At 30.7% G+C, this 23,335-nt stretch overlaps 1 protein-coding gene across 1 annotated transcript in view; it reads left to right on the top strand.

The window, feature by feature from the left end:
- The window catches only part of LOC148302588 (C3 and PZP-like alpha-2-macroglobulin domain-containing protein 8), a 102,972-nt gene that overhangs the window by 8,172 nt on the left and 71,465 nt on the right, over positions 1 to 23,335 (top strand). The window contains exons 4-5 of the mRNA XM_088271379.1: positions 6,000 to 6,117; positions 18,759 to 18,928. Of these exons, the coding sequence (XP_088127505.1) occupies positions 6,000 to 6,117; positions 18,759 to 18,928 (288 nt within the window). The remainder of the gene's footprint in view (positions 1 to 5,999; positions 6,118 to 18,758; positions 18,929 to 23,335) is intronic.

The raw sequence follows: 23,335 nt of genomic DNA, 5'->3' as shown, positions 1-23,335 counted from the left end.
AGTTAAACGTGGAGCTTATGAATAATGAAATATTAATAACTTTGAAAATATTATTTAATATTTATTGAAAATAGTTTAAAGCTATTGAAAAAATGGCATTTATGTTTCAGCGCAAACAAAATATTTAACGGGCCGCAGAAATCAATTTGAAAATTGGTTCTCAAATATTTGATGACGGTATCTGTCGAATCCAGAAAGCGATTATAAATGTTCATTTTATGTTGCTGAACGTACGCGCACACATTATACAGTCCTGTTTTTGAAAATATTTTTTATGACGAATTCAAGGGCGGAGGGAAAATTGACAAACCCCTATTTCCCGCGTTTTTATCGCGGGTAATTTCCCCGGGCTGCTTTTGCGAAGCCTCAATCAAACGGAATTACCGAAGGCTTACTCTCCCCTCCGCTCTCATCCTCGAAAACCTTTTTACTGTCGCCTGATGAATGAAGGAAGTGGAATTAAACTTTGATATAATAGAGTGATCCGAGGGTGGCGTTTAATGTACGTATATCTCAATCCAATGCTCGATACCGGATTAACCTAAATTTAAAATTCAATTGAAAATAAGGTGGTTGCAGGTGAAAAAATATAATATTTACGTTCAGAAACGTACCTTTTTAAAATTAAAATATATATAAAGTGACATACACATATGTTTTATTTGATTTAAGCTAATGCAACCACTTTTTTGAGGTTCGGACATTTTTTCAAAATAATTTGTAACTTTTTTTATAAAAAAAGAAGATATATGTCCGAACATATATGTGAATTTTGCATTTAGTTAAGTAAAGTAATCATTTTATACATTTATGTGAAGTTCATCATCCTGCCCTTTCATTTGTTTATGTATCGTTTGTGATCAGATATTGAATAATTCAACCAACGGATGATGTATCATTATTATTGGTTTCTCAACGTGAGGCGACACATCTATGGCTTTTAACGAAAGAATATAGATGTCCGGCTTAAGCCAGTCAAATATCAAGTCATGACACCTACAAAATATTTTAAAAACTCTTCGCAAAGTCCTCCATATTAGATCAAATAACTTTCTTTCATAATCTTCCCTGAATCGAAATGAAATTTGAATATTTCAGTTTAGTTAAAAATATGATTTTCTGATTTTGAGTCAGGTAACTGAATTTTAAAAATGGTATTTATTTGGTGAGGTTTCATGAATTAGTTACGATTCAAACAGCTTAAATATTCAACTCATTTTTTGCTCTGCGATTTGTTTCGCTCGTTGCGTCGGCCATTTTTCAGAAACACAAAGAGAATTTCATTGCATTGCGATGAACTGAAATTACCGACGTTTCAGTAAATCGATGTGCAGCAAAATGTGCAGACCACTGCAATAAAATGCAAAGTGGATTGTGACCAATCGGGGGCGTTTATTAAATACCTCAACGGTTTATACTAAAAGCCTATTTGTATCATTCACAGAGTTCAGTCGGTAATGTATTCATCCGCTTTTATACAAACAGAAACTAAATATCCGTAAATTGGTTACAACACTATACAAGCCACTTAAAATCTCGGGCTATAAATCAACTAAGAAGAGCTTTTTACCCACAGTAAGAAGTACCCACAATCACCAAGATTTTTTCCTTTAAATTGATAAAAAAGATTACTGCAATGAAAATATTGATGCCTTATTTTTGAGTTTACTATCTGTCTTTGCTTGATTTAAGTGTTCACATTATACACTGTATAAAATTCCCTATTCTTTTTTCGACTTCATTCATTAACAATAATTTATTTTGATTGAAAAACTAATGGAAAATAATACAACGTTTTTAGTGTGTCCAAATAAAAATCTTCTTTCATCTCACCAATAGATGCCTCTAGTGAAATTGTAGTGGTTCAAGCACTATATTTCGAAATTGAACCATATACTGTATATAGAAGTTCCTAGAATTTGAATGGTGTGGTTATCAATCATGAGTAGACTTGGTGAATGTTACACGTATGTAAAGTGATCACTTAAACTAGCCTATGACGGTCGTAAGCCCCGTAAAAGCCCAGACCTCCATATTCTTCTTCATCTTTATTAAGATGTCAAAAAATAATATGATAACATTACAAACCTTTTTGGTTCATATGATTTTATTCAAATTGTGTGCTCTATAAAGTTTTATTTTAAAGACGCAACATATTTCAGCTACAAATTTTGATAATAAAATAAGATCTGTAAATAAATCGTTATGAGAAGTTTTTTTTTAAATAAGGCGAAATAGATATATATTTTGTGTATTAAATGCAAATAGAACTTTGTGGTATGGTAATAAAACACTCAGCTTTTATTCCATTGTTCACTTTGTGTAATACCACTTTTATAAACACTTTTTCGTGACTACAGGTTTCGGAAAATCATTCCATCATCAGGTCATTAAAATAAAATTATTACGATTTGACATTTCGCTCACTCCTTTCAAGAACGTCATAAATCAAAATACTTGATATTTCAGGAGAACGTTTTTAAATTTAAAAATTTAACACAATGTATTAAAAATAAATATCAAGCCACTTATGAACTTTTTACTGTGCAACAGATCTTTTTAGGTTTAAACCTGAAGGTTTTTTCTCCATTTGAAAAATATTAAGCATATTTAAAAAATAATTAAACAATACCTTTCCTTCAAAATGCAAAAACAACACTTTTTGCCCTGTAGCGGGTAATTATAAAAAAGTATATTTTTACCCGCTATAATTATAATTATAGCGGGTAAAAATATGCCTCTTTTGCTGGAATATAGTACATTTTTTGGGTATTCCGAAAACATGCACAACTGAAAATTGACGATTTTTTATTTATGACGTGCTTGAAAGGAGTGAGCGATTTGTATAAAAACAATATTTTAAAAGAGAGAAAGAAGACAAATGAATCACAATGGGAAAATTTTTATATGTGGACTAATAGTACAATTTAGTTGGTTATATATTATTAGTAAACCTTTATTGATTGCTTTACTTATTTCTTACTTTTCTAGATTATCTTAGTAAATAAAATTTAATACAGATATTTGAACAGGGCAGTACGGTAACGTTATATGCTTCAACCCGGTATAAATTATTCCTAATGCCTCTAAGTTATAATTATAGAATCCATAATATGCAGGAGCTTCAGTTTACCTCACTTCTTGATTAGCTGACTGCTCCCTCGTGATGCATGAAGATTAATTACATTATCATAGGACTTCCAACCCGCTACCGGCTACATACCGACACACTTCCAACTAACTCCCATCACTGTTAGAACACAGCGATCTACCGACAATGCGAAAACATCGGTGCTTCTCAAACTTTCCCTTTTTTAATGACGTAACATAAATCTATCTTCTTCTTCGTGTTTAAGCTTCATACCCACTAGAAATCACACCAAATTGTATATAAGGTTCACATCACAAGGTTAGACTATTTAAAAAAAATTAAACACTTGTAATAAACCACTAAATGTGTTTTATTTTTATTATACACGATTAGTTTCGAAAACTTACAGATATTTTCATCTACAGGTGAAAATTAAAAACTAATGTTTAAAGTTGAAAGTTTTCAATTATCACCTGTAAATGAAAACATCTGTAAGTTTTCGAAACTAGGCGTGTATAATAAAAAATAAAACTCATTAAGTGGTTTATTACAAGTGTTTTTTTTTTAATCATCAACATGTCATTCCACAAACTTAATGCCGAATCAATAAATAATTCATCATTAGACTATAATTTATAAATACACACAGCCTATACAGAAGAAGTCTCACGAAACCTTCCTCAAACTATACAGCGATAAAGCTGTCACAATATAATTTTTTATGTGTTTTTGTTAATAAAATACAACTTTGTAGACTCAAAAAATCTGTGTTTGATTTAAAATTAATACATAAATTAAAATGGAGTTCTACAAATCAATAAATAAAAAGCCATAAACTTGTATAATAGAAGTATCGTTGAATATGGATCCTAAGTGTGGAGTCCGGACTGTGAAATTTTTAAACGGAGAATCAAAGAGAACAAAATAGTTTTTTCAAGTACTCAGACTTTAGTTTTTTTTAACCATACTCAGATAGTGAAGACTCTGCGACCTTATTTAAAATAAACTCTCTGGATGGTCGCAAAAAAAATCAAGTGATGTGATTCTATCTTATAAATTGCTCAAGACGCAAATTGACTCGCCGGAATCGCTAAAACGTTTTTTATATGTTTTAGAGTTCTTTATCGAATCACCAAGGCAACTTACACCTTACTGCTTCCCAAGAGAAGAACACATAGTTCCTAATTTTATCGTTTATCAAAATTAGTCAACGATGAATATTGTGGTTTTTATATGTTCAACTTGACGTTTTCAGCTCTACATAAGATCATTTAAGGGGGTTAAAATAAATATAAGTGATTTTTACACTTATATGTACAATACAATTATTTTTTAGCTTGTTTATATTACATTTAATACAAACTATTATATACACTTAATTTCCATGATTTATATTTACGTCTTACAGTACCTACATAAAATATTTATTTTTAATTCTTTAGGACTCTTTTCATTCTTAATACATTCAGGCATTTCATCATACATTTTTAAACCCTTATTATTCTGGTGAATACGATATGGTGCCTTATCCAATAGTTGGTGCTAATAAGGGTTAGAAGATGAAAAAGATATATAAATATGAACATTTGAGATGACATACTCTAATATTCTCTTATTAGTAATTTAAGTGCTCAGCGTGTGAGTCATAGTTGAGTTCTTATGCATTTTATACAAAAATACGCTCGAGTGAAACTTCCTAGCCTGTGACGTGATGGTTTATTAATTTTCCAAAAAATTGATGCTTTGTTTTTTAAAGCTTTATTATTCATAAATATCTTCTTCTTCTTCTTCTGGGTGTAGGCCTTGTGGCCTGATTTTAATAGGGATTAGTCTCCTGCGATGTCGATTCCCAGCTAAAGATCCAAAATCCCTATTTATGGTATTCATAAATATGTGGTTTTCTATCTAAAGTTTGAGAAACATGCGATAAATATTTAGTGCATTTAATCTAGTGACGTTCCGCCTAACAACATGGCGGCTAATCAACTTGACGCCTTCATTACTTACTATAATTTATTATCCTCGGATTGCGCTGGACCAAAATACCCCCTTTCCATTCAAAATAAAATCAAGCTATCTTTAATGTAAAACCAATTTACCAAAACATCACCGACTTGAATTTTTTTTTGATCTATCCATGTATATAAATAAAATTATGAATATTCTAAAAAAACTAATTATCTATATTATCGAGAATAGAACGCCATACAAATCTGTCCTTGCAAACAATATTCACCTCTTTCATATTCATGCGTCTCTGCATACATTCCTACCGATTATTGTTTTTTTAAGTATTTGTGTTTTTATTATTAACACAAATATCTCGATTTCATATTTTTTCTGTTATATTATCAAATTGTGGTAAAGTGGGTTCGAACCGAGAAACTCTTACTTAAGAGTCCATGACAATAACCACGGGACCACAACCCGACACAACCGACTCTTGACCTAATCACATTCAAGTATGTATTTGAAATACTTGATCTAATTAAAGTTTTTACTTGACACGGCCAAGTATTTATCATATTCAAAACTTTATGTGTTTGTCATATTTATAAGTTGAATAGGTTGTATCATTTTTTAATTTAAGTTTTACTTGGATAATACTACTTATCCGAGTAATTTTTAAACACCGGCCAAATGCATCGAAATAAGTGTCACAAAAAATATTGAGAAATATCATAGTGATATTTTCCAAGAAAATTTTTAATTAAAAATGACTAGATACTGCAAAATGACTGCCGAATCAAATAATGTTTTTTTTTTCAAATCTGCTTCAAATGGCCAGTGACCGAGTTCCGTCGATAGAAGTATTTTTAAATATCTCTTAAGCGTAGTTTATAGTAAGCGCTTTTGACTACCGGATGTTCCAGACTTTTATTTAATAAATTATATTCTTTTTTTTCAGCTTCCCTGTCCGTGCCGACATGGCTCCTTCCAGCAAAGTTCTCGTGTACTACGTCACTTCCGATGGAGAACCCGTCAGTGACGTTGCAGAGTTCCAGGTCCTACTTATTCATAAACAGGTATGTTTTCCCAGCTTTTTCTTTGATATGAGATATCCCTAACCTTCCAAGGCATCGAATAATAAAAAGTTTTTGACCTAATAGGTCAAGTTAACAAAGTAGATTCATACAATTTATATATATATATATATATATATATATATATATATATATATATATATATATATATATATATATATGTATATATATTTTAATAATTATTTAATTCGGGAATTCAACAGATCAGTTACATCAAGTTAAAAACATATATTTAATATATCAAGTTGAAGAGTTGGATTCAAAGTAAATTTTATTATTATATTTATTTTATTCGAGAATTTGAGAGATCAGTAACATGTAAAAAACATACATTTTATACACATATAAAAGTATATTATTTCGAGAAATAAAAAAAAAATTGTGTTTTGATCCACTCACATTTGAAATGTGAGTGGATCAAAACACAAAGTATTTTTATTTCTTGAAATAATATATCAATATGATCCACAAAGTTAATGCTTTCAATATTCAAAACATATAAAAGTATTACAAAATAAGTACTGTTTAAAATTATTATAAAATTATTGTTATAAAATTGAACTGTTTCTATTACAAAATTCCACATTTTACAAAATGTCTCGACGAGATGGGAGGGAGGATTGGGGAAGTTCAGAAAAGCTCAGGTCAAAGACAAATTGTACGAAATGAGAGACACGCGACGATATCAATGCCAACTGGCGAATCCAGCTGTTCCAATGTAATTCTAAACTGTAATATTACGGTTTCATGAGTACATTTACAGTATTATTTTCGCAAAACAAAGATAAAAAACCATATTAATGTTTTAATTTGGTTTACAATAAGTTTTGTGGTGATATTTCTTTGTGGATTTCCATTTTATACATTAAAACAACAACTAGTTTATTTTATTGTATATGGCTTTTTCCACTTTTATTTTATTTGACCAGAGTAACAAGGTTTGTCGTTACCGTCGTCATCACATTAGTGTAAGACTAAACAAAATTTTATGTCATTTACACAACGAGGCAGGGGTCGAGGACCACGATTTCATCAATTTTTTTCTGAAATAAATAATTCAAATATACGAAAGATATTTTAATATATATATATATATATATATGAAAGAATTTTGTTTAGCTTGCCTCTAGTGTGACATAACATCATAGAATTTTGTCTACATTGCTTTTAGTAAGAAAAAAGTACATATAGAATTTTGTCTAGCTTGTCTTTAATGATAAAAGCTGTACATAATTTTGTCTAGCTTGACTTCAGTGTGAAAAAACTAGATATTTAGAGTTTTATCTAGCTTGCCTTTTCTGAAAAAAGGGTATAAAATTTGGTCAAGCTTGCCTTAGCGCGAAAAAGCTTTATGGAATTTTGTCTAGATTACCTCCAGTGCGAAAAAACAACAATATATAGAATTTTGTCTAGCTTTACTCCAGTGTGAAAAAACTACACATATAGAATTTTATATAGCTTGCCTTCTCTAAAAAAAGATATAGAATTTTGTCTAGCTTGCTTCCAGTGCAAAAAAGCTATATGGAATATTGTCTAGATTATCTCCAGTGCGAAAAAAGTATTTAGAATTTTGTTTAGCTTCCCTTTAGTGTGAAAAAGCTATATCGTTGTTGTTTTATTACACAATTTGATTTATTGGTTATTTTCGTTATCGGGGCGATGAGGATTGGTCGGAAAGCATTTGGCACAATATTATTTTCTAAGACGTTTACGGAGCTGCCGAAGTTTCGTAAAGTCGGTCGAAGTTGCCTTAACTTCGACAATTTGTCTAAACTTAAAGTTACGAAACTCCTGGACCAATGTTTGATTTACTACGTGTTACGGAACCACTCGGCTCAGTGGTATTTATCGTCTCCATATATATTTTTTTAATTCGTCAAGGCAGCAGACTCTCGAAAACTCAAGACAGAAGTGGAAAAAAGTTCTGCATAAAATAATCCGTCAGTCTTCATGAAGCTTTTGAAATAACATATCCGGAAAAATATTATATTGTGTACTGACATGTTTTGGTGAAACTGAATTTTCATGATTTTTTTTATTATTATGGAAACTAAATATGTTTTACAGTTTTATTTATTTTCTATCAATCAGGTTCCGTTTAATGTATAAATTTCATGATGTTTATAATGATTAACTCTGTAGGTGAAAAAAAAAATTTAACGAAAAAAGTAATGTTTGAAGTTTAAAAGAAAATTTTCATTAATGAAATCATTATATGTCTTATTATACAATAATTCAGTTATACGAGTAATATCGACATGTTCGATGCAAACAGCTCCTTTCAGAATTCTATTTTAAGATATATTATGACTCTTACATAGTCACTACTATTTGATTTGTGACTATCTTTATATTATCGGAAACACTACATACTTATACTATATGAGTATTTTTTATCCAGATGAATCGGTTCCCAGGTTCATTAACGAATCAATTGTTCAAATCACTGACTTATTGGTCAAATATTAATACCAAACAGACCAGGCTTGTTGTGATTTATGTGTTTTGATTCTGTTTTCATCAATTTTTATTTGTCTTGGTCCAAGATGCTGATGCGCCCGGATGAACTGATGAACTAACGATATCGATCCATCATTCATTCGATCTGCTCTTTGAGACCGTTCACATCGGTGATACTGAACTAGTGGTGTAGAAATACAATTTAACTAATTGACTAACCATCACGCCGCTTTTCCGGGGTAGGCAGAGAGAATAGAATGCCACACCACTCTGTCTTTTCTAACATCCATTGCCAAACGTTTGACGAGTATTCCGCCTTTAGGCTTGACCACGCCAAAGTATTTGACAAACCTGAACATGCCAAGTTTTCCACGCTCTTCTTTTGCTCGAATTTTCAACTACTTTAACCTCACAAAACATTATTCGCCTTTTCCATATTCACGAATCTCTTCCTATATCACCCGTCGATTATTTCGACTCCTTACCTGACCTCAATAACCTAGTCGTAAAGTTAATTAATTTACACATTTCAGCCGTTAAAAGAAAGCGAGTTTTTGTACGTAGTACATACATACCTGGGTAATTTTCAAATAACTGATTGAACTTTGAACTCTCTCCGTATTTCTCTCTTTTTTACGGATTTAACAAAATAATTGTAGACCTTACTCTCGACCCGTACAATTACTTCAAAAAAAATCTCCCGGAGGTATGAGCTCTCGTGTTCTCTCCCTCGCTCCTTCCCGAGGGGACGGAATAATGGACCCAGCTAGGCGGGAAGTAAGTCGTCTCCAGAGTCCACCGTTTGGCCATATATTCTCCAGTAATAGTCCCCATATCCAGGAAACTTGTCCAGGAATATATACAGAACTAAACAATTGTCTATTTCTGGTTTTTATTTTCTTGAGTCTCGAGTCCTGTACTGTTTTCTATGAAACCGTTATCGCGCGCAGATGTTTTTTTTTTTTATTTCCCACAGAGAATAACTAACACTATTAAGTTGCAAATACAAATACAAGTTAACAATACAGTGAGTATGTCCAAGTACTTGTTCACAAATTTGTATTATCTCTACTTTTGATTTTTCTTTTATATCTTTCGACCTTTTAACAAAGATGAAGAAGAATATGGAAGTCTGGGCATTTGCAGGGTTTACGACCATCAGAGTCTTGGTTAAGTTATCACTTTACGCACGTGTAACATTTAATTATTTAAACGTCATGTACAAAAAATTAATACAATAATATAAAAAGCAATATCTTCTATCTAACCAATAACAGACTAGTGATTTTGATCAAAACGTTTGATACCATATATATGTAGCTGTTTGCAATCAGAGAGAAGATAGTACTTGAAAATTTAAAAAAAAAAATACAAACATTCAACAATCATAACCATGATTGACAACTACACTACTCAATTTTCGGAAACTCCAGATATATTGATCAAACTCGTGACCTAGTACATGTGAGTTTACAACAGCCATCTATATTAGCATAGGGAAAGATAAGCTATATTTGTATATTAAAAGCATTGTTAACTTCGTGGTATGGTAATATTACACTTTCTTTATCATTCATCGTTCACTTTGGTATTACACAAAGTGAACGATGAATGATAAGGAGTGTGTTAAAGATAAGCTAGGCTAAGAAAGGTGAGCTTTGTAAATCCCCAGACATCCATATTCTTATTATTTTATGTTGATATGTCAAAAAATATAACAAGTAATAGTGAGCGTTATGTACACAATCTATCAAGTATTATAGAAATAAGAATAAATACATGTTTATTCCATTTCAATGTGGAATAAAAACGCAGCTTAGAGTGCAGACGTATATCCCGGCGTAACAACTGAAGGGAGTGGTTCCACTGCGGTACTAAGTCACTGTTTGAGGGTTCCAATTTAAGTAATTGCCATGATGACGACCTTCAGCGTTGAGTGGCACTATAATAAGAAGAATATCAGTGTTTTGGTACTTTCGAATATTAAAATTGGTCTTTTTTGTAGAATGTAGAAGTAATCCTGTATTACAAAAGTAACATAATAATTTGTTATTGATGTATGTGAATAAAGGACTACATTATTGCAGATATTTTGCAATACACGTCCTTAAAGGTGGAATCGAAGCATGGATTTGTCAAAGCAGGATAAAAGTAGGCTGAATGTAGTCTAACTGCGATCTCTCAGATAAATATTCAGCAAATCGATGTATGGTTATTGTTCGAATGGTGAAATGAAGAAGGAATTAAAGCCTGAGATAAACATTATTGACAAAAAAATTAAAGGTGTGTTTGATGGTTAGAACATTTGGAACAAATGTGTGAGGAAAAAACATATTTATGAAGCGAGTTTAGTTAGAAATGGGAGTAGGAAAAGACCGCAGAAAACAAAATTCAAATCATGAGCTTTTTACATAATATTTTTAAGTGAAGAGTCGGGTCTGCATCTATGAAGAAAAAACCGTAGTTTTTACTATCATCCCATAAAAATAATAAAAACGGAATAAACTTTGAGCACCGTCAGTTTATATATGCACATACTTACAAACGAAAATTATTTAATTGAAATATCTAAGAGCTATCACGAACAGATGATATACATGATGTGTTGGGGGAGCAGTTATAAGTAACAAGAAGTTAATTATTAACTATAAATTAGTATTTACTTAATTATCATACGTTATCTTCACCAATTATCTCGGTAATTTGCTCAAATCGCCGCAAGGGATGTTAGTGAAATACATGTATGTTTGGAGGTGATTTCGTGAGACAACTTTAATTGGAAATGTCAATTTAGCAGAAACGTATGTAGAATAGATAAGTAGCAAAGCTTAAATATTTATCCGTATATATGTCCGCCTCCGTAGTGTAATGGTCAGCACGTTCGATTCTCAGGGGGGGTCAAATAAATATTAGTGATTTTTTCACTGCAATATTTATTCAATATAACCCTGGACTGGTACCTGAAGCGGAGGGCTGATCACCTTTCCTTCATATGTAAATGATCAAGATAACACTGCGTTTAAATGATGCAGTGCCCTATGCACCATAAGGTGCGGATAAGGGTTTTAATGAATATATGAAGAATAAATAATGTAGGGATAAGGAGTTGCTAGAGGTTTAAGCATAATTTTCAGAAAGAATTTTTGACAGAAGTGATCATAATGTAACAAGAGAGATAAAATAGACGAAAAAAATAAATACTAATCTTTCTTTGAATATTTTAAAATTCTCTAATAACAGCTTTTTTTGTAAAATTTGATCACAATGCGAATTGATTATATTTTCAAGAGATGATTACATAATAGTATTTTTTGATCTATCTACTACATTGAACTCTATTTTATTATAAATTAACCTACAAAAACTTAAAAGTTAAGTACAAGTATGGTAAATGTTACACAGTTCAACTAGTGATAACTTCACTATCTCATGATAGATCAATCTTAAAATACTCAATTGATCGATCGTAAAATTTTTATAGCAACACAATTCTTTATTATTGTTGAGATATGCATAAAAAATTTATATAAAAAAATCCTAAGTAGAGTAAGTTCATCATTTGTGAATAAAAATTTGCATATATAGTTAAAATATTGTTTAAATTTTTATTTGATTAAATCTAGCACTGAATTATTCACCCTAGTTGTCAATTTAAAGGTTGCATATCAATTTGAGACACCTTTAAATTAAAATATTGTTAAATAAATCTAACAAAAAATGTGAACTGCATGGTTCTTAGATAAATTTATGTTTTTTTATGTCATGGTTTAGTCAAGTTTTAGTTAAAATAAATCTTCAGAACTTTTCTTGCATAAAAAATTCTTATGTTACTTTAATACGAAAAAACAAATACAAATAATTATGCAATCGGTAAATACAGATACATAGTTTAAGATACTTCTTTTAACGGAAAAATAAAAATCGTTTCGCGTGTATCAATCTCAAGTCTAGCTAGTGAGTACATATTATAGAGACTATAAAGGAAATCGAATCACGAACGACCTCCATCAGGCTCTAAGACCCGCATCTCTCTGATTTACCGAGCCAATTTTCTTTAAGGATATCTGCTTTCCGGCCATTTTATCTGCGAAACCTATCACAGGCGCTCGGAGCTTGATAAGGCCCTTATCGCGAGAGAAATAACAGCTAATTAAGGTATTAGAATTCATGGTTGTCACCGAGGGTGGACAGTCCTAACTATTTATTTAGCCTTAACGCGCTAAGTGAACGGTCAAGGGTTGGCGATGTTTAAGTGTCAAACACACCCCACTGACAGCAATAAGGACATTGACAAAGTATAAGTTATTTCTAAAATCTTTGTTCGCAAAACTTAATTGTTTTTTCCAAAAAAAAATGTGTGTTAATACTAGTTAAAAAATCTAGATTATCTCCAATTGCAGGAGTAATTTTTCACATTATTTTTTGACACCTCAAAATAGATGTAGAAGAATACTGAAGAAAATTGTTTTATATTATGATAAATGAGAATAGAAATACAGAAATAAAATAGTTGTATAAGACCACTCTTGAGTTTACTAATTTAAGCACAACTAGGCTATTAACACCTGTAGTTTTAACCAGTAATTTAACACTATCCTTATGATTTATCGTTTACTTTGTATAATACCATTTAAAAACGCTACTTAATTGGTATTACACAAAGTGAACGATGAATGAAAAGGAGAGTATTATATAAGCATACCACAAAGTAATACGTATATTTGATAAAATAATATTTTTTAAAATGGCTAGCAGTAAAAATAATAATATTAATAAACTCGAAATCGGTCCTATTCTTATTTCATAAAATAAATGCTTAATCATCAAAAAATATTATTATAAAAAGAAAACAAAAATGTATGTGTGTGCAAAATAGTTTACATGTTTATATTATTATATTTACACAATAATAATTAAAAGGTAAATTTTCCTGTATCTAAGAAGTATAGTAACATATTTATTAAAAAAAAATAAAGATTAAAATATGTATGGCCTAACTTCGTTTTGACGCACCATATACTAAATTTTGGTATTTAACGACTTTATAGATAATGTAAGCACGTTGTACAACTTTCTTGCATTATAATTAGAGTTCTTTTGACCAAAGAAGTTTGTGTAAGGTTTTTTTTAAAGAGAAATATTTGTGTTTTTATTATTTACACAAATATTTAAATTCCATACTATTTCTGTGAGCCTAAGCGGCTCATTATTAGAAAAAGGTTTCAAATTGTAGTAGAGAGGGTTCGAACCGAGAAACTCTGACTTAAGAGTCCGCGACATTAACCACGGGACCACAACCCCACACCCGATTTTATTGAGTAGGTACCTACAACATATTCATGCATTAGTAACTTTTAATGTGCCATGCCAATATGTCTTTCAAAATATTCAAGAGACTAAATCTTAGAGGCTATAATTGCTTGTATATGTTTCGCTGCATAGACTAGATGTTAGTTAGCCGTTAAATTTTAAACCGCCGAACTTTTTCCAAACGTCAGTTTCCAGATCGACTATTGACGTTTTGATTGATGTGTTTCTGTATTTTGGATGTTATTTTTCTATGCACGTTACCATAAATTGTGTATGGGATATGCTTTCTTGTGTTATGTGAGAGTAATTCATAAATGCAAATGTAAGGATCTTTTGACCATATAGTTTGACGGTCATAAGTTGTAATTTGTTGAATATTTCCTCAATTGTGAGTATTATTTTCATAATTCACTTAATATAAATAACATTATTTAATAATGCATTACTCGTACCACCCCAACTAATAATCCCCAACTATAGAATAGACTAACAAAAGCGTAGTATTTTTTTACTATTTTTTTGTACTCAAATTTAAAAACGTAAGCATATCTAAAAATACGCAAACGTACACTTATGTTTTATTCATATTTTATTTCTACATTGCAAATTTTAAAGTGTATGTGCCTGGTTAAAATTTTTAAAGAATAACATAATTTCCGGCTTATTTTACCATAAATAAAATAATTTCAGTAAAGGGTGGATTTCCAATGATTTCGCGAGGGTGAAAAACAATTTAAAATTCAAATTACATTATGTCTTGTTTACACAATTAGGGAAGGATGTGGTATGAATACAAAATGAACTGTGATCGAGTCTACTCCATCTTTGATATTTTTATTCTTGAAATTCCCTGAAAAAGGGCGAAAAATGAAATTTTTACAATACAGTATAATACAAAAATTTCATTTTATATATTTTTTTAATATTGTATAGTCGTGCCATGGGTTTAATTATCTTACCAGTTTAAAACCAGCACACAAAATTTCGAGAGCGGGCCTTTGCTGTTCGAGCCCGACGCCACGGAATGATCTTCCGAAGCAGTTTGAAACTGTGAGAGTGAGATGATGTTATTCATATTTCACAACATTTTTGGGTTAAATCGTTATTTGAAGAAGAATATGTAATTATGGGCATTTACAATTTACATTGTAAATGTCCAGACTTCCATATTCTTCTTCATCTTTGTTGAAATGTCAAAAACGCTAAAAAAAATCTTTAGCGGAGAAAATGTGATTTGTGTAGACACACTCAAAATGTTGTAAATAAACGTGTACATGTTATCAAAGATTTGCATTCTATCCTCTTTGAATACGCTTACAGCAAAAGGCGGAAAAGTAACAAAAGTATATTTGTATAAAGCTTTCTTAGTAAATAATTGTAGAATTTGAGACTGTTGTCTCCCATAAATTATTGCTGCACATGTTAAAACTGTCACATAGAATTGTATAGCTACATAAGGACCGTAGTCCATTTGATCTTCACATTCGTTTGATAATGCCCTAACAAGGCGAAACAATTGTCACAATATAATTTTTTATGTGTTTTTTGTTAATAAAATACAACTTAGTAGACTCAAAAAATCTGTGTTTGATTTAAAATTAATACATAAAATAAAAAAAATAAAAAATTTAAAAAAAAAATTGTAGAATTGCTTAATTGGCTTTATTTTTATAAATGTAACTATTTTTGTTAATTTAACGTAATGTTTATTATTGTTAATGTAACTTTATTTTATTATATACTTTTTTCAAATGTAAAGCTGTACAATTCCCGAACAAATAAAATAAAAATAAATAAAAAAATCAAAATTATATATCTATAATATGGTTGGTTACCAAGCAAGCCTTGTGCTGGAGACTGGGAGTAGTTTCTAAGCATAAGACCGTAAAAAGTAATTCAACCCTTATGAAATATGAGCGCAAGTGCGTAATTTCAGTGCTATGGGTGATACTAACCGAGATCGTACGCGTGTTTTAGCCGTCCACTTCAAAAATATCAACCGTAAAATCTTAGGAGAATTTCATTGTTTCATGGGTCGGTTAGCTGGAAACCTAATTGAAGGGAAAATTTGCTCAGTCACATTATATTAAGGCATTTCTTTCCACCCCTTACCATATTTTATTTAATAAATATGTATTTATATATAAATATATATTTACATACATTTAAATAGGTACGAAACATCTGAGATTTTTCTGTGAAAGGTATATACAATATTAAGACCTACTATTCGTTTAAAACCAGGTAATATTTGACGTACTATTTTTTTTTAAACACTGTTTTTGTGAATAAAAATTCTTAAAATTTTTTTTTTGGAAAGAAAACTATTGGTCAATACGTATATATGAGTAATACTTACTAATATTACGATAAAAGGGAATATGCTACGGTATTCATTTATTATTGTATGCTTAGAGAATATAGAATAATGTATAGGATAAAGCTATTTTATTTAAGAAGTATTACGATGTATTGTATAAAAATTATTAGAAAATTCATTAACTGACCCACATAAAACCGTTGTATGTACAGTTATGTATGTGAGTTTAAATCTCTGTAATAGAATACACCGAAATGGATATTTCTTACATAAATATACCACAACGCTAGAATAACTGACACCATCACCATGAAAAGATCTACTTAAAAATATTGATCCAGCTATTCGGATCCAATGTTCCCTGAGAACATTGTCATTCAGTAGCTCTCAACCTTTGTGACAGTCACCAAAGAGATTTTTTTTTAAATTGGTAAAACATGTACTCTTAAAACGAAATAAACAATTTTATTTGAAAAATAATCCATATTAATATTACATAAACGTTCATTCCATACTTATGTTTATAATAAATAATACGAATAATAAAACAGATAAAAAAATACACATATAATTAATACAATTAAATAAATAACATCGTAGTTTAATGCAAATTTTTAGATTCTTCTGATAAATCTAATCAAACTAAATAATTGACAATCTCTTCCACATTTGTGTATCTTTTTATAAAGAACTCGCCAATAATTTGGACTCCTTTGTTGGCCTATCCACTTGAAAGCATTTAAAGAACTTGATCATGCTAAGTTTTCTTCGGCCTTTATCTGCCTCTTATTTTTAATACATTTGCCCCATACGCTTATTAAACTTCATTGTTTCAACATCTTTCATACAAATACATAAAATTAAAAATAATCATATAAAAGTGATGGGCTTCATTATATTTAAATATAATAAAATACATCAATGAATTTTAATGTTCACATTAAAAAAATTCAAATAAATATTTTAATTAGAATATGCCAGTTAAAGGAGAGATAAAAAAATGCAAAAATTCTTACTTAAAATGTTTTGAAAGGTCCCTAAAAATTCAGGATTAGGAGAGGAATGAATATTAATATAGAAAAGGGGGAGTAATGAACGTGGAGTTGGAAGAAGGGGCTCAAATTTAAAAAAAGATTTAGAAACTCTGTTAAAACGGAAAATAAAAGCGACAAAGGCTGCTCTTATTTCGCCATTCCGAGAGGAAATTTCCAGTAGAAAAAAGCATACAACTGGCTTTATTAGTGATGGGGGCGGAAGGAGGAATAAATTAAGCAAAATGGCGGGAAAAGTATACAAAACGGAAGCGCCGGAAACGTCAACGATTGAATAGGAATTATTTCGAAGGGAAATTTTGATTTGCCTGAAAGAAAATTGATGTAAGAAAATTTCATTATTTCGATTCTGAATATTTTCGTGCTCGCGAGATACCGAGATATTTACATTTATTTTTTCCAACATTTTTTTTACCATGCTCAATTTTTTTCAGTGTTGAATTATTTGGCTTATAAGTCATATGATTTTTTTGAATATGGTTATCAAAAATTCAAGAATTCAGTGTGTATATTAAAGCAACAAGAGAAGTTACAACTATAGAATCTAATCATAGAGAAATGTTGAGATCTGTATAGTGGGAGACATTAATTTCACAATTGATTAAAAAAATATTTACAATCGATGTAAAATTCATTGATGAATAATTATTTTACAACAAAACTATTTGCATATCTCAATTTTACATAATATATAGACTAACATCAAACAACAAAACTTCTTAAAATAATACAATTGACGTTGATCCCATAGAGTCCAGAGGATGGACCCATTAACATTAGCAGAAAGAATTGCGATCATTACAAGTCATAACAACCTAGAAATATGCCACTCACTGAGTAACTGTCTACCGGTTTCGAGATATAGCCATCTCTTCGTGAGTACAATTATCCGTTTGTCTATATCGTCCTGACGAAGAGACAATTTAACCATACTATCTTGATCGAAAAACGAGTTGGTCTAGAAACCGTTTAGTAGTTATACGAGTATTATTACTTACACTTTGTGTGAAAAAAACACTCACACACAAAATGTTAGTAATAATACTCGTATAATCACTAAACGGTTTCTAGACCAACTCGTCTTTCCATCAGGATAGTATGGATAAATTGTCTCTTCGTCAGGACAATATAGATAAACGGATAATTGTTCTCACGAAGAGATGGCTACGTCTCGAAATCGGTAGACAATTATTCAGTGAATGGCATATTTCTAGGTTGCTATGCCTTGTAATGATCGCAATTCTTTCTGCTGGTTTCTTGAATGTTTTCCGCAGATACTTTGTGGCACATTTTATAAACTTTATAAAATGAAATTTTATAAAGTTTATAAAATTTCATTTTATAAAGTTTGTAACAATCATTTTTTTTTAAGTGTTATAACAAGGTTATTTCATTTTTTAAAGTTACTGAGTCCATCCTTTTTTCTTGGTAACCCATCTTTGTGTTAATATGTTTTTCATAGCAATTGTATCTCTTTCTAGATCTCCGTGGCAGTAGAGTTGCACCCTCCTGGCCTCCCGCGACCGGCCCCTCACCCGTCCAACAATGACGACGGGGAGGACATCCAAGTTCACGTGACGGCAGAGGCCGGCAGTCTGGTCTGCCTGATTGGAGGCTCCGAGGCGCAGGACAAGTTCGACCCTTGGAACAGGTAAGCTTCCTTGCTAAACACCTATATCTTTTAGAGATAGATTACATATTTTATTTTGAATATTGAAAGCATAAACTTTGTGGATCATAGTGATACATTATTTTGAGAAATAAAAGACTTTTTTTTATCCACTCACATTTTTATTAAAACCAACTAGTTTCGGCAACAACTTGTTGCCCTCTTCAGGGTTTATTTAGTCATAAAATAAATCTGAAGAGGGCAACAGGTTGTTGCCGAAACTAGATGGTTTTAATAATATTGTGCACTTTTTGATCCACTGATCAAAAAAAAAGTCTTTTTATTTCTCAAAATAATTGATTACATATTTCACCAATTTACAATTGTTTAACTAATTGGGATAACGTATTGACATATATTTTTCTAAAGGGTCCTTGATTTGATCTCTCCATTGAGCTAGACACCTTTATGTAACTATTTGGTCTTCCACGCCCAAGGTTTACTAAGGTGGTAAATGTGGTTGAACGAATTGCAAATAACCTCAACTATGTACATCGACCTCAAAGGAATACTGAATCACCAATAACCCCCTCCTCTCGTATGTATCTTCAAATATTTATATAGATAGCGAGAGTACGTTAAACTTCGCTTCTTATTCTCTCAAGTTCGGATACATATCAATTAAGGTTTGTTCGCTGTATTTATGTATGTATACGAATCATCCATATGACAAGTGCTCAAACAGAGTATGAATAATTTATGCCTTGGTACACACTGATTTATCTGGAGAGCTCTATTTCAGAGGAAATAAATAATGTATGGAATAATAGACCAAACTCGGGCGGAGTTCTCTCTCGTGTGCCAACTTCACTTGTGGTGATTAACCACAATGTGTATGCCGCTCAACCTCATTGACATGGTCCTTTATCGTTTCAAGAAAGTCATTGAAATTAATGTGTTAGATTTCATTTGTTAAGTCTCCGGATCTTTACGGATTCTTTTTGCCAAAAGTTATTTACTTTTGGATTAATTTTCATTATTAAATTAAAATGTTACTTTGTTTCAAAATCACTATAAATATTTTATTATAACTTAATTATAATGTCTACCGGTTTCGAAGCTAACCGCTTCTTTATCAAGACTGATTTATACTAAATATACTTTACCAAAATTCAAAATATTCTGACGGTTAAAATATAAATTATAATTTTCATAAATCAATTCGGATTGTTGTTTTGGTAATATCTTTTCATTTAATTTAAACTTTCCTTGATAAATACTACTTTTTATAAAAGTAATATCAACAAAGTAAAATTTTCACGTTTTACGTTATATTTTTATATTTACGATTCATTTACATTATTTTAAATCATGCCTGGTCCGTCAAATACTAAAGGATTTAAAACCTTGAAACTGTATAATTTTTTTTTAAACACAGTTCTTTGGGAAACTCACAAAATCAAATTTATTTGATTTCACAATAAGTTAATGTATCAAATTGATATTTCTATGGCTAACTTAGGGACTTACTTTTACTTTCTTTTTGTCCACCTCCGTAATGTAATGGTTAGCACGCTCGGCTACCGTTCTGGAGGTCCCGGGTTCGATTCCCATGGGGGGTCAAATAAATACAAGTGATTTTTTTCACTCTAATATTTATTCAATATTACCCTGGACTGGTACCTGAAGTGGAGGACTGATCACCTTTCCTTCATATGTTAACGATCAAGAAAAAACTGTGTTTATATAATGCAGTGCCCTATGCACCATTAGGGTACGGATAAGGGTTTGAATTGAAAAAAACTTAGGAATAACTCTGAAAAACAACTGAATTTTATACATGTAGAGTGATTAAATAATTAAGTTATGTCAATTGCAAATGCCAGAATAAAATGAGGAGAGGCAAGACCAAATCAATTAGAACCTAAAATCTGATCATCTGAGGACATGTTTGGATGTAGATGTATAGATTGGTCTAGATGTATAGATGTAGAGGTAGCTAGTACTGTATGTTAGAACAGACGATAATGACGTTCATACATCTCTGCCTACATATGTAGAGAACGGCGTGATGTTAGTAGAAGTTATGGCAATAACATGTGGGTGCATGTAACCCATAGTAAATTACGTATTCACGTGTTATACAATTCCCTCTGGTATCTGAAATCAGCTCATATTCGTCACTGTCAACGGAACCGTATGTTGTGAATCTCCGCCTCGTCCAACTGAGGTTTCAGTCCGCCATAAACAATTTCCTGCTGGAGCCTTCACATCCTTCTTCCGTCGGACAGTGACTTCCGGCGGATTGCATATTCAAAGTAAATATTTTACCCGGAAATGCTGAAAAACGCTAGAAAGATAAAAAAAAAGCGTCTTGGGTAAAAGTAAAAATTTAAAGCTTATTTTTTATCATGTGTTTTGAACCTTATTTTTTATAATTTTTTTACAATACAACATAATATTAAATATTAATGTTGAATTTTCTATGATCCCTTTCTGCGCTCAGATAGTACATAAAACACTGCATCGGAAAAACACGTTATTTAAAAATAAAGGAAAAATAGGAGGTACAAAAAAGTGGTAGCAGCAAGGGTTTATGTACACGGAGTAGCATACTCGTACTCACACTTAATTGTGTGATTTGGACAATTCCATTTGTTCAAGTCCCTTTCGGAGGAGTGAAGTTTTTTATCCAACATAACTGATAAACACAAAAACAAAAATATTAAAATAGTGAAGTTTAAATCTTTTGAAAGGAGTTGTTACTAATTTAACGACAGATACTCAAAAAAAATTAAACAAGGTACTAATTAGAAAAATAGTACGATTTAAAAAGTATTTAAGAAAAAAAATATTAAATATTAACAATCTGTATTTGGCAAAACGTTTACTATTTTTAAACCATTTCATTTATTTATTTTTAGAAGCATTAATTTATTTCAAATATTCGCATCTCACAATATATTAAAATTTAATGACTAAAAATAGCAACGTTGACATGAGAATCTCAGATAAAAGGCAATCATATGAAGGCACATATGAGGCCTCAATGTAAAAGAAGTTATATAGATATATTATTTATCGATTCGACATTGACTTTATGGAATGATATGTTGATTCTTTTTTTTTAAGAAACAGTTGTTTAATACCACTTAATGAGATTTCATTACTTATTTTCATCTACAGGTTTTACCATTCACGTGCAGATGAAAACAACTGTTGTTTTTGAAACTGGTCGTGTGTAATAAAATAAAACTTATTGAGTGGTTTTATACAAGTGTTTTTTTTTAATAATACAGATAAATAGTTATATTTACAAAGTGCAAGTAATATGAAAAGAAAATATTTATCAAATATTAAAATGAAACACTGATTTTTAAATTCTTTCTTCTTCTTTGTGTGCCTTGTTAGATCCCCCTAACGTTGGCGATCACTATGGCAAAGGCTTTGCGATCCTGCGCGAATCTAGATTCTACCAAAATTCATTTAATTTTTTAAAATACACAAACATGACAGTAGTTTTAAAATGCCATATACATAAAGGAGAAATAATTTTCATTAAATTTATTTGTTTTTGGATTGGGCGTTTAATTTATTGAAGTTCATTTTAATTTATGTATTAAATGTAAAATCAAATGCTGTTTTTTTTATTCTACCTTAATAGACTCAAAAAATATGTGTTTGATTTAAAATTAAATACTTTTTTTTTAACAATAAAGTACAATTTAGTAGATTCTAAGACTCAGTGTTTAATTTTGATATTTTATATTTAAATTAAAACGAAGTTCTACAAATTAAAAGCCAAATCTATAAATAGTTTAAATAATATAAGATGTCTGTTTTCACGATCTTCCGCCTGAAAGGATCCTCTTTTCGAGTATTTTAGTAACCTTCTTACTAACCCCCGAAGGTATTACAATCCTTCCCTTTGGTTGCAACTCTTGTAAGGGTGTATTCTAGTGGAAACTCTTTTGTTGTGGTGGCTGACATGACATACGAGTAGCTAACTACCCCTCTACTGTAATATACCATAAGGGAAGCATTTGATACCCAATTTACTTTCCACAGTATCTCGAAGTACTAACTAATTTTACATTAAAATCTTCTTATTATAACTCTTATCCGCACCCAATGGTGCATAGGGTATTGTATTGTATTGATGCAGTGTTATCTTGAGCGTTACTTACATGAAGGTAAGGTTATTACTCCTGCGCTTAAGGGACCAGTCTAGGATAATATTTATAGAGTATAAAATCACTAGTAATTATTTTCACCCCCCCTGGGAATCGAATCCGAAACCTCCAGCGCGGTAGTTAAACACGCTAGCCATTACACTACAGAGGCGTACTTATTATTATTATTTAATTAACTATTAAATTATTTCAACATGGATGAAGATGAATATGGAAGTCAGCGTATTTACAGGATTTACGACCTGTTTAATAAAGA

The sequence above is a fragment of the Brachycentrus maculatus genome, unplaced genomic scaffold, assembly GCF_059751285.1.
Source record: "Brachycentrus maculatus isolate JH-2025_06_01 unplaced genomic scaffold, ASM5975128v1 h1tg000439l, whole genome shotgun sequence".
NCBI lineage: Eukaryota > Metazoa > Arthropoda > Insecta > Trichoptera > Brachycentridae > Brachycentrus > Brachycentrus maculatus.
The sequence above is the reverse complement of the archived record's forward strand: the minus strand, read 5'-3'. Positions and strand labels throughout refer to the sequence as shown.